Source organism: Bos grunniens, chromosome 21, assembly GCF_055505025.1.
Source record: "Bos grunniens cultivar Pamir isolate PY7600 chromosome 21, Bosgru_T2T1.0, whole genome shotgun sequence".
NCBI classification, from domain to species: domain Eukaryota; kingdom Metazoa; phylum Chordata; class Mammalia; order Artiodactyla; family Bovidae; genus Bos; species Bos grunniens.
This window is the reverse complement of record NC_141185.1, coordinates 37,271,259-37,283,567: the sequence shown is the minus strand read 5'-3', so window position 1 is coordinate 37,283,567 and position 12,309 is coordinate 37,271,259. Positions and strand designations below refer to the sequence as shown.

Sequence of the window (12,309 nt, the reverse complement as noted above, 5' to 3'; positions counted from 1 at the left end):
GCTCCTGCCCTGGTGATAGGCATGGTGCTCTCAAAGCTCGTGAGAAATTAATACAGAGAAGTCCCGGTCCCTATCTGAAGAAGACAGAGGCTACAGTAAGTTGGCTGTTTACATCTCTGGACTTACTAGCAGCTGAGGATTTGGGAGCTGAGCAAGCCAGAGGAGAATCTAACAGGCCTCACTCTGGGTCTCCCAGGGTCTGGTCATTCTGAACAGTTATCACACTTATTTGCCATAGCCACTTCTCACTGGTATTATGGTGTAGTAAAGAATTTAACTTTGGGGACTTCCATGGTGGTTCTGTGGCTAACACTCTGTGTTTCCAATGCCAGGGCCCTGGGTTCAATCCCTGGTCAGGAAACTAAATTCCATGAGCCACAACTCAGAGTTCTCATGCTGCAACTAAAAAAAAAAAAAAAAACTCACATGTCACAACAAATAAAGATCCACCACCACAGCTAAAATAAACCAAAAAAAGTGAAATCGCTCAGTCGTGTCCGACTCTTTGAGACCCCATGGACTGTAGCCTACCAGTCTCCTCAGTCTATGGAATTTTCCAGGCAAGAATACTGGAGTGGGTTGCCATTTCCTTCTCCAGGGGATCTTCCCAACCCAGGGATCAAACCCAGGTCTCCGGCACTGCAGGCAGACGCTTTACCGTCTGAGCCACCAGGAAGTCAAAATAACAAATATTTTTAAAAAAAAGAAGAATATAACTTTGCCCCAAAAGGTCATCACCCTTTCTTCTGGGAGGTAATCCCTAAACCTTTGGACTGTCATGTCTGATAGGAATGTCTTTGTTTGCCTGGTGCCCTTGGCACAGTCAGATAACAGCAGTGTGAGTTAGGGTGGGGCTCTGAGCCACACCCACACCATGATGAAGGGTGGGAGTTTTGGAATAATAGCTGTAGTCTTGAAGGGGCTGAAAACTGCCCCGAGGTGGACAGTTAACCATTCATTTTTTAATTTATTTTTAATTGAAGGATAATTGCTTTACAATGTTGTATTGATTTCTGCCATACCTCAATATGGATCAGCCATGGGTATACATATGCCCCTTCTCTCTTGAACCTCCCTCCCACCTCCCACCCCTTCCCACCCCTCCATGTTGTCAGAGAGCACCGGTTTGAGTCCCCTGAGTCATAGAGCAAATTCCACTAGCTACCTATTTTGACAGTTAACCATTTCTATGTAATGGAGCCCCAATAAAGGCTCTGGCCTGGTGATCTTCGCTGGGGGGCAGCATTCTGTGCATATTGTCATCCATGGAAGCTAGCAGAAGAATGCTGTCCTGACCCCATAGGGAGAGGACAATGGAAAATCTTAGATCTGAGCTTCTTCCCTTGGGTTACTTTGTTTATTTTTTTTTATGGCTGTGCTGGATTCTCCCTGCTGCTTGAGGGCTTTCTCTAGTGTCGAGAGGGGGCTACTCTCTAGCTGTGGTATGCAGGCTTCTCATGACTGTGGTTTCTCTTGTTTCAGAGCACCAGTTCTAGGGCATGCTGGCTTCAGTAGCTGCAGCTCGTAGGCTCTAGAGCGTGGGCTTCAGTAGTTGTGGTGCATGGGCTTAGTTGTCTGAGGCACGTGGTATCTCCCTAGAGCCCAGACCAAATCCATGTCCCCTGCATTGGCAGGCAGACTCATCCACTGTACCAACAAGGAAGTCCTCTCCTGCCTGTTTTAAGATAGGTCTTTTTGGTTGAGCTGTAGTTCTTTTTTATATTCTGGACACTAGCCATTTGTCAGATATTTGATTTACAAAATTTTCTCTGTAGGTTGTCTATTCACTCTTGACAACGTCCTTATTTTTGCTTTCTGGGTTGTTTTTTTTTTTTTTTTTTTTTTGGCCATGCCATGCGGCTTTAGGGAATCTTAGTTCCCCAACCAGGATTGAACCTGGGCCCCTGGGAGTGGAAGCACAGAGTCCTAATCACTGGACTGCCAGGGAATTCCCCATAGTGTCCTTTGATGTACAGAAGTTTTTACTTTTGATGGAGTCCAATTTATCTACTTTTTTCTGTTGCCTGTGCTTTCGGTGTCGTAACCAAGAAACCACTGGCAAATTCAATGTCATAAAGATTTTCCCTTGTGGTTTCTTCTACAAGTTTTACAGTTTCAGTTGTTTCAGTTCTGGTTCTTTTTTTTTTTTCTCAGTTCTAGTTATTTAAGTTTTTAAAGTATTTTTATTTATTTTGGCTGTGCCGGGTCTTCCTTGCTGCTCAAGCTTTTCTTCAGTTGTGGCAAGCAAGGGCTACTCTCTAGTTTCAGTGCACAGACTTCGCATTGTGCCTTCTCCTGTTGGAGCACAGGCTCTAGAGCCTGCAGGCTTCAGTAATTGCGGCTCCCAGGTTCCATAGCACAGGCTCAATAGTTCTGGGCCACAGGCTCAGTTGCTCCGTGGCATGTGGGATCTTCCCAGATCAGGGATCGAACCCATGTCTCATGTATTGACAGGCGGATTCTTTACCACTGAGCCACTATCGAAACCCCAGTCACTTATTTACACACACATGCACCTTGGATTTGCTTGCTGCTGGCTCCAAGTTCCATACGCTTATGGCTTAGAGCAGTTCTCAACTTGAGCAGGCATCAGACTCACTCGGAGAGCCCGTGAAAACAGATGCTTCCCATTCCTTCTGAATTTCTGATTTAAGAGGTCTGGAGTGGGCCTGAGAATTTGGTTTTTTTTTTTTTGGTCATGTCTCGAGGCTTATGGGATTCTGGGTGGTGAAAGATCAGAGTTCTAACAGACTTCTCAGGTGGTCCAGTGGTTGGGAGTCTGCTTGCCAGTTTGATCCCCAGTCTGGGAAGATGCTGAAGTTCCAATACTTTGGCCACCTGATGCGAAGAGCCGACTCATTAGAAAAGACCCTGATGCTGGGAAAGACTGAAGGCAGGAGAAGGGGACGACAGAGTGACAGTCCGACATGACTGAGTGACTAAACTAGGAAGATTCCACACGCCTCAGGGCAGCTAAGCCGGTGCACAGCAACTACAGAGCCTGCATGCCCTAGAGCCCAAGTTCTGCAACAAGAGAAGCCAAGGCAGTGAGTGGCCCCTGCTTGCCACAACTTGCCGCCACTCACGGCGATGAAGACCCAGCGCAGCCAATAAACAAACAACAAAAATGAATCCAAATAGAAAAAACAAAACTCAAGAGTCCTAACCACTGGTTGTTCGGTTGATCTTGCAGAGTAAAGATTAGGACGTTGGAATCAGTGGGGCCTGGATTAAAATCCTGGCCCTATGGCTTTCTGGCTGTACATAACTTGGACAAGCTGCTTCAAACCCTTTAATCTGGGTAAGCACTGCTGTCTGCAGTTTTTTAAAAAAATATATATTTACTTATTTATTTGGCTGTGCTGGGTCTTAGATGTGGCACTTGGGACCTTTAGCTGCAGCCTGTGGGATCTAGTACCCTGACCAGGCGAACCCAGGCCCCCTGCACTGGGAGCATGGAATCTTAGCCTCTGGACTACCAGGGAAGTCCTGGAAGCAGAGCCTTAACCACTGGACCACCAGGGAAGCTGGAGAAAGGTTATCTTACTCAGTTCAGTTCAGTTCAGTCGCTCAGTCGTGTCCGACTCTTTGCGACCCCATGAATCGCAGCACGCCAGGCCTCCCTGTCCATCACCAACTCCTGGAGTTCACCCAAACTCATGTGCATCGAGTCGGTAGTGCCATCCAGCCATCTCATCCTCTGTCATCCCCTTCTCCTCCTGCCCCCAATCCCTCCCAGCATCAGCGTCTTTTCCAATGAGTCAACTCTTTGCATGAGGTGGCCAAAGTATTGGAATTTCAGCCTCAGCATCAGTCCTTCCAGTGAACACCCAGGACTGGTCTCCTTTAGGATGGACTGGTTGGATCTCTTTGCAGTCCAAGGGACTCTCAAGAGTCTTCTCTAACACCACAGTTCAAAAGCATCAATTTTTCAGTGCTCAGCTTTCTTCACAGTCCAACTCTCACATCCATACATGACCACTGGAAAAACCATAGCCTTGACTAGACGGACCTTTGTTGGCAAAGTAATGTCTCTGCTTTCGAATATGTTATCTAGGTTGGTCATAACTTTCCTTCCAAGGAGTAAGCATCTTTTAATTTCATGGCTGCAATCACCATCTGCAGTGATTTTGGAGCCCCAAAATATAAAGTCTGACACTGTTTCCCCATCTATTTGCCAAGAAGTGATGAGACCAGATGCCATGATCTTTGCTGTCTGAATGTTGAGCTTTAAGCCAACTTTTTCACCCTCCTTTTTCACCCTCCTCTTTCACTTTCATCAAGAGGCTTTTTAGTTCCTCTTCACTTTCTGCCATAAGGGTGGTGTCATCTGGGTATCTGAGGTTATTGATATTTCTCCTGGCAATCTTGATTCCAGTTTGTGCTTCTTCCAGCCCAGTGTTTCTCATGATGTACTCTGCATAGAAGTTAAATAAACAGGGTGACAATATACAGCCTTGACGTACTCCTTTTCCTATTTGGAACCAGTCTGTTGTTCCATGTCCAGTTCTAACTGTTGCTTCCTGACCTGCATATAGGTTTCTCAAGAGGCAGGTCAGGCGGTCTGTGTTCCCATCTCTTTCATAATTTTCCACAGTTTATTGTGATCCACACAGTACTCTTGCCTGGAAAATCCCATGGGCGGAGGAGCCTGGTAGGCTGCAGTCCATGGGGTCACTAAGAGTTGGACATGACTGAGCGACTTCACTTTCACTTTTCACTTTCATGTATTGGAGAAGGAAATGGCAACCCACTCCAGTGTTCTTGCCTGGAGAATCCCAGGGACAGGGGAGCATGGTGGGCTGCCGTCTATGGGGTCGCAGAGTCAGACACGACTGAAGTGCCTTAGCAGCAGTAGCAGCACACAGTCAAAGGCAGAAATAGATGTTTTTTTGGAACTCTCTTGCTTTTTCGATGATCCAGAGGATGTTGGCAATTTGATCTCTGGTTCCTCTGCCTACAAACAAAACAACATTTTTGAGGACTTAGCCTGTGCCAGGTACTGTTCTAAAGACCTTCCCTGGAATGACTCACTTAACTATAATAATCTTATGAGGTAGGTGCTATTAGCCACATTTTACAAAGTGGGAAACTGAGGCATATGGAGATGAAATAAACATGCAGGCCCCAGAGCCAGCGAGTAACTGAGTTAAAATTTAGACCCAAGCCATCCAACTCCAGAGCCTAAAACCTTAATCACTCTGACATGCTTCCTGCAACCCAGAGCTGAGCCCCAGGAACCATGCTGGGGTGGAGAAGAGGTTTGCCATGTCCCAGAACTTAATAGTCTCCTATGACTGAGTTTCTGCATCCTGGCTCATGGGACCCCTCCCACTGATACACGACTTTGTCACGCTCTCAGTTCAACTTCTCCTTCCTGCCACAATCAGCTGAAAAAGCCCCCTCCTGCAGGTGTCTCCAAGTGGGCAGTGAGAAGCACTGGTCCTTAAGATGGCGTAGGTGATGGCCTCAGGGAGTTATTTCAACTCCACAGTCTCAGTTTCCCCCTCCAGGCCTTAAATATTGAATTACATAGGGGAAAGCAGTTCCCTTTTCAATTTCAGTAACTTCAAGGGGAAAGTCTTCGCTGGGGGCTAGACTTTTACACATGTATAATTCTTAGTGACATCTTCCTTTTAAGAACAGTAAGCCCTCTTGGTTTCTTTTCTAGACTATATCCCCAATCCAGCCCTTCCCATAATGTCCACTGCCACAACTTGAGTGCTAGTGCTGCTTACTGACCTCCTGACCTCCATGCTCGCTTGGCTGAATTCAGTTCTCTATCCAATAGCCAGTGTACTCTCTCTGAAGCTCAATTTTGGTTATGTTATAGCTGTTTAAAAACCTTTGTAACAGAGGTAAAATCTGAACTCCTTTTGGCCCACAGGCCTGTGTCCCGCCTGCCTCTGTGACTCCCTTTGCCTCCTGCTTCCCCCTCCTGCTGGCTTTCTGTCTGTTGTTGTTGTTCAGTCACCCAGTCGTATATGACTCTTTGCGACCCCGTCGACTGCAGCACGCCAGGCCTCCCTGTCCCTCACCATCTCCCAAAGTTTGCCCAAGTTCAGGTCCATTGCATCGGTGATGCCATCCAGCCATCTCATCCTCTGACGCCCTCTTCTCCAGCCCTCAATCTTTCCCAGCATCAGAGACTTTCTCAAGGAGTAGGCTGTTCAAATCAGATGACCAAAATACTGGTGCTTCAGCTTCAGCAGCATCAGTCCTTCCAATCATTATTCAGGGTTGATTTCCCTTAAGGTTGATGACTGATTTGATCTCTTTGCTGTCCAAGGGACTTTCAGAAGTCTTCTCTAGCACCACAGTTCGAAGGCATCAATTCTTTGGTGTTCTACCTTCTTTACAGTTCACCCCTTCATGGATCACTGCCTTGTCATGGTGAAGGGGCCTGCATAACTCAATGAAGCTATGAGCCCTGCAGTGTAGCGCCAACCAAGACGAACGGGTCATGGCACAGAGTTCTGACAAACATGATCCACTGGAGGAGGGAATGGCAAACCATCCTGTATACTTGCCGAGGGAACCTCATGAACTGTATAAAGGCTTTCTGTCTACCCTTCACACAAAGCCTCTCTTTGCACCCATGGTGCCTTCCACTGGAAATGGTTGGTCTTCCTATCCTTATGACTGGCTCCTTTTTTCATTATTTAGGTCTAGATTCAGATGTTACCTCCTGGGAGAAGACTTTCCCAAACACTGTAGCTTCAGCAGCTCCACCCAACTCATTCTCTGCCCAGTTACCTGAGCTCCCTGGTACTGGTCTGCATTCAGCTATGGCATCTATGTTTATCTTTCCTACCACAGTTGGGCTGTGAGTTCCTGAAAGGCAGGCATCAACTCAGTCTTGGTCATTATGGTATCTCTTGGGCCTGGCACAGTACCTGACCAACAGCAGGCATTAAACACATATTTGTTAATTGAGTGACACTCAGGGCGCTTCTTTGGGAAAAGGGTGGACACCTTTCTGCCCTCAATCTCCTATTTTCAAGGTAGAGATTCTTCTGCCTGTAGGTGCTTACTAGATTTTGTGTGCTCAGTCACTCAGTCCTGTCCGACTCTTCTGCAACCCCAAGGACAGTAACCCACCATGTCCCTCTGTCCATTGGATTTCCCAGGCAAGAATGCTGGAGTGGGTTGCCATTTCCTTCTCCAGGGGATCTTCCCGACACAGGAATAGAACCCGAGTTCTCTGGTGTCTCCTACATCGCCAGGTAGATTCTTTACCACTGCACCACCTGGGAAACCCTACCAGATTTTAGGGGGTACACAAATTCCACCTTTTTTTTTTGGCTATGTGGCTCAGCATGCAGGATCTTAGTTCCCTGACTAGGGATGGAACCAGAGTCTTAACTACTGGACTGCCAGGGAAATCCCCAAATTACACCTTAAATAATATTAAGTCTTAACTTGAGAAAGTAGATGTTTGCTGTGAATTTTCTAATTATATAAAAGAAGAATTCTGTGTTACTCCTTATGACTTCTCCAACATTTGCTAATCTGATTTTTACAAAGTCTACAGCCTTACACTTTTTTGTATACATCAGTATCTAGATTATAACATTATACTATCTTCACTATTGAGTTCATAGGTACTTTCTATTAAAGTGGGAAGTGATTTAAGGTAATTTTATGGTGTTCTTCTTTCAAATAAATGTACTCAGTTCAGTTCAGTCGCTCAGCTGTGTCTGACTCTTTGCGATCCCATGGACTGCAGCATGCCAAACTTCCCTGTCCATTACCAACTCCCGGAGCTTACTCAAACTCATGTCCATCGAGTTGGTGATGCCAATCCAACCATCTCATCCTCTGTCGTCCCCTTCTCTGGCCTTCAATTTTTCCCAGCATCAGGGTCTTTTCCAAAGAGTCAGTTCTGTGCATCAGGTGGCCAAAGTATGGGAGTTTCAGCTTCAGCATCAATCTTTACAATGAATATTCAGGACTGATTTCCTTTAGGATGGACTGGTTGGAACTCCTTGCAGTCCAAGGGACTCTCAAGAGTCTTCTCCAACACCACAGTTCAAAAGCATCAATTTTTCAGCGCTTTGCTTTCTTTATAGTCCAAATCTCACATCCATACATGACCACTGGAAAAACCATAGCTTTAGACGGACCTTTGCAAAGTAATGTCTCTGCTTTTTAATATGCTATCTAGGTTGGTCATAGCTTTTCTTCCAAGGAGCAAGCATCTTTTAATTTCATGGCTGCAGTCACCATCTGCAGTGATTTTGCAGCCCCAAAATATAAAGTCTTTCACTGTTTCCACTGTTTCCCCATCTATTTGTCATGAAGTGATGGGACCAGATGCCATGATCTTAGTTTTCTGAATGTTGAGTTTTAAGCCAACTTTTTAATTTTCCTCTTTCACTTTCATCATGAGGCTCTTTAGTTCCTCTTCACTTTCTGCCATAAGGGTGGTGTCATCTGGGTATCTGAGGTTATTGATATTTCTCCCAGCAATCTTGATTCCAGTTTGTGCTTCATTCGAGTGATGTACTCTGCATGTAAATTAAATAAGCAGGGTGATAGCCTTGACATACTTCTTTTCCTATTTGGAACCAGTCTGTTGTTCCATGTCCAGTTCTAACTGTTGCTTCCTGACAGACTTCTCAGGAGGCATATAAGGTGGTCTGGTATTCCCATCTCTTGAAGAATTTTCCAATTTGTTGTGATCCACAGTCAAAGGCTTTGGCATAGTCAATGAAGCAGAAATATATGTTTTTCTGGAACTCTCTTGCTTTTTCAATGATTCAACAGATGTTAGAACTTTAATGTCTGGTTTCTCTGCCTTTTTAAATCAAGCTTGAACATCTGGAAGTTCCCAGTTCGTGTACTATTGAAGCCTGGCTTGGAGAATTTTGAGCATTACTTTGCTAGCATGTGAGATGAGTGCAACTGTGTGGTAGTTTGAGCATTCTTTGGCATTGCCTTTCTTTGGGATTGGAATGAAAACTGACCTTTTCCAGTCCTGTGGCCACTGCTGTTTTCCAAATTTGCTGGCAACATCATCTTTTAGGATTTGAAATAGCTCAACTGGAATTCCATCTCCTCCACTAGCATTGTTTGTAGTGATGCTTCCTAAGGCCCACTTGACTTTAAATTCCAGGATGTCTGGCTCTAGGTGAGTGATCACACCATCGTGGTTATCTGGGTCATGAAGATCTTTTTTGTATAGTTGTTCTGTGTATTCTTGCCACCTCTTCTTAATATTTCTGCTTCTGTTAGGTCCACACCATTTCTGTCCTTTATTGATAGACAGAGTGCCTGAAGAACCATGGACAGAGGTTTGTGACATTGTTCAGGAGGCAGTGATCAAGACCATCCCCAAGGAAAAGAAATGCAAAGGCAAAATGGTTGTCTGAGGAGGCCTTACAAATACCTGAAAAAAGAAGTTAAAGGCAAAGGAGAAAAGGAAAGATATACCCATTTGAATGCAGAATTCCAAAGAATAGCAAGGAGAGATAAGAAAGCCTTCCTTAGTGACCAATGCAAAGAAATAGAGGAAAACAATGGAATGAAAAAGACTAGAGATCTCAAGAAAATTAGAGAAACCAAGGGAACATGTCATGCAAAGATGGGCACAATTAAAGTACTAGGCTTTTCTAAAAAGTAAATTGGTTTAAAGACATTAAATACAGGTGTATGTGGCCAACCTTGTGGAGTGCAAGAGTCTACAGTTATGGTATCATTGTTGCAGGTAGAGCATAGTTCCCCTTATGGTAAACTGGCCCCAAATGAGCTCCTGGGCTGAGTGCCATTTAGTTTGTTTTTTTCGGTGACATGGGAAGTTATTCATCTGGTGTGAATGATGGACTGGAGCCGTTCTCCTGGACCTCAGTGCATGAGTTTGTCCATGTCAGTCTATTTTCCTCCAATGTATAGGGCTTTTATTTTCTGTGACCTCCGTGGTGGTGGGTAGAGAATTGTGGTTCTAAGACACAAAATACTTAATATCCTGGTGTCAAAGTCGGTCTCATAAATCAGCTTTTATCTGCCAATTCATCAAATAACCTAGTGCACAGCCTAATCATTGCAAGTTAAAGCTCACCTATATAAATTCTAAAATTTTTTTTTTTTAATTGGTCTTCCGGGACCCCTCTACCCTTCCATCAATCTGACCTCCAAATGGATGGAATCGTGTATATAAAATATGCAACACATCCACACCTTGGCATTCCTTGGACTCAAAACGTGCCAACACTGTTTCTGTAGTATAGTAATAATCAACTTCCTTGTGAGACAACCATGCCGCAAACTTAACTATTTGGCTCAAAAGCTGTGTGACTTCCACCGTTACTCAACCTCTCTCGCTTCAGTCTCTACTTCCTTGTATTATTTTAAGTTTAAATAAGATAGGGCGTGTGAAACTCGGTATCCACTTCAACGTAAGTATTCAATAAATGGCTATTCACATTTCTATTTTGCATCTCTACGGTCCTAGTTTACAAAGGCCGCTGTCTAGTTTGATTAACTTCCTAAACCTCAGCTGCTTCCCTCTACCCTTAGCACCAATTCAATCATTCCTTCACCAGTACCTTGCCGTTTGCCGGAGGCAGAAATCAAACCAGGTCCCTACCATTGCCAAGCTCACAGCCGACTAACGGGCTGTAATCAAGGTTTCCAGTGTTCTAAGGAAACCTTGAACTGAAATGGGGAGGGGACGATTGAGACTTAGGGATCCGCGGGCGGGTGAGGAGGAGCAGTCATTCAGGGCAACTTGCATTGCCCGTATAAGCACGGGCACGGGAGTGGAAGTGGACTGCAGCTGGACCCTTAAGGACTGTGCGGATCTGGGGGAGGCGACAGGACGCAGGCGCTGGAGGAACTTGAATGCCCGGGCACGAGATCGGAGTTCCTGTTGTTAGCCGAAGAAACCTGGAGCAGCTTGTGCCAGGGAGTGAGGCCTCGGCCCAGCCAAGTCACCTTGCAGGCGGGTCACAACACAGGAGGAGAAGGCGGACCCCAAATCCGAGCGGACTGGAAAATACCCGGCCGTTGAGGACGGAAGTAACCGCAAACCTGTGACCGAATCCCCGAGTAACTCCCAGAGTTCTCAACGGCGAGAGGAGCCGGAAACTACCAGCGCGAGGTGGGTGGGCCCGGCGGCGGCCAAGGGGGCGGGGCTGGCTCTCTCACGGCAGCTGATTGGTCGGCCCGGCGGTGGTGGAGGCTGCGCGTGGAATCGTCACCTCGGCCTGGTGAGTCCTGAGTTCGAGTCTGGGCCTCGTCGGCTCAGGAGTTGTCCCTAGGCTCCCGGCCGTGACTCCCTCGGGCCGGCTTCACGCTCCCGGCCTCCCGAGGCATGGTCTGGGTTGGGGCGCCGAGCGAGACCGGGGCCTCTCCTTGGGCGGGGTTCAACTCTCAAGTTCCCGGCTGTCTAGCCAGGACCCCTCGGGGTACTTTTGTGGGGGAAGGACGAGTCATGCACTCGTCCACAGAGAAAAACAGTGCGGGGATGTGGCGGGGAGGACTGTCGAGTGGAGCAGGTAGAGGCCCCCGAACTGAAGCCCAGTGGGAGACGCCGAGGAGGCCCAAATCCTGGTCTGGGGGATTCGACGCGGGGGTCCCTGGAGGGGGAGGGAAAGGAGGAAGGAGCCGTGGCGGGGAACACGCGGGGTCTGGAGCTCGGAGGGGAGGTCTGAGCTGGTCGGAAATTGAGAGTGAGAGGGTGAATGGAGATGGAGGATGAGACCGCCAAGTCATCTCCATCCGAAGAATGGGTTGAAAGAGCAGGAGCTAGCCAAGGACAGCCATAAAAGCGTGGTACAGGGGAGCGGGGCGGGGGTGGGGTGGGGTGGGGTGGGGGTGGGGGAGGGGAGTCGCCCCACCCCAGTGTACAACGCATCAATTTTAAGGATTTTATAGTTCTTGGCAGAGAGTGAGCCCACACCACGATAAGGCATGATGAGGCCTAATAAATGTATTTTTGGTTTGGTCATTACTTGGTAAACCGAAGACATAATGAATATTTAAAATTTTTTATTATGGAAGTGTTCAGACTTACACAAAAGTATAGAAAAATACAGAAAATAGCATACAATTTAGAATCCTAAGTACTTACCACCTAGCCTCAACCATGAATGGCCACCCCCAGTTGCATAACATATGTGTGTCAGTACGCCTCAAATCCATACTGATAAACTTTAAGGTTTTTTTTGTTTTCCATTCATGTTTAGTGAGTATAAAGGTTCCATTTTTCAAGAGTAGAGAGTTCTGGAAATTGCTTGCACAACGGTGAATGTAATTAACACAGCTGGATTATACACTTAATGATTAAGTGGTAAACTTTATGTCATG

The 12,309-nt window shown here is 46.4% G+C and overlaps 1 protein-coding gene across 8 annotated transcripts in view; it reads left to right on the top strand.

Annotated features, from left to right (window-relative positions):
- The window catches only part of SNUPN (snurportin 1), a 28,700-nt gene continuing 16,391 nt past the window's right edge, over positions 1 to 12,309 (top strand). For 2 of the 8 annotated variants that reach the window (XM_086363921.1, XM_086363922.1), the window contains exon 1: positions 11,185 to 11,312. Coding sequence is in view for 2 of the 8 variants with exons in the window: in XM_086363918.1 (XP_086220044.1) it covers positions 11,315 to 11,498 (184 nt within the window). In the remaining 6 variants the exon portion in view is untranslated. Of the gene's footprint in view, positions 96 to 9,928; positions 11,102 to 11,184; positions 11,499 to 12,309 lie in introns of those variants that run through there. The other 6 variants (XM_086363919.1, XM_086363923.1, XM_086363926.1 and 3 more) reach the window with 5 other exon arrangements.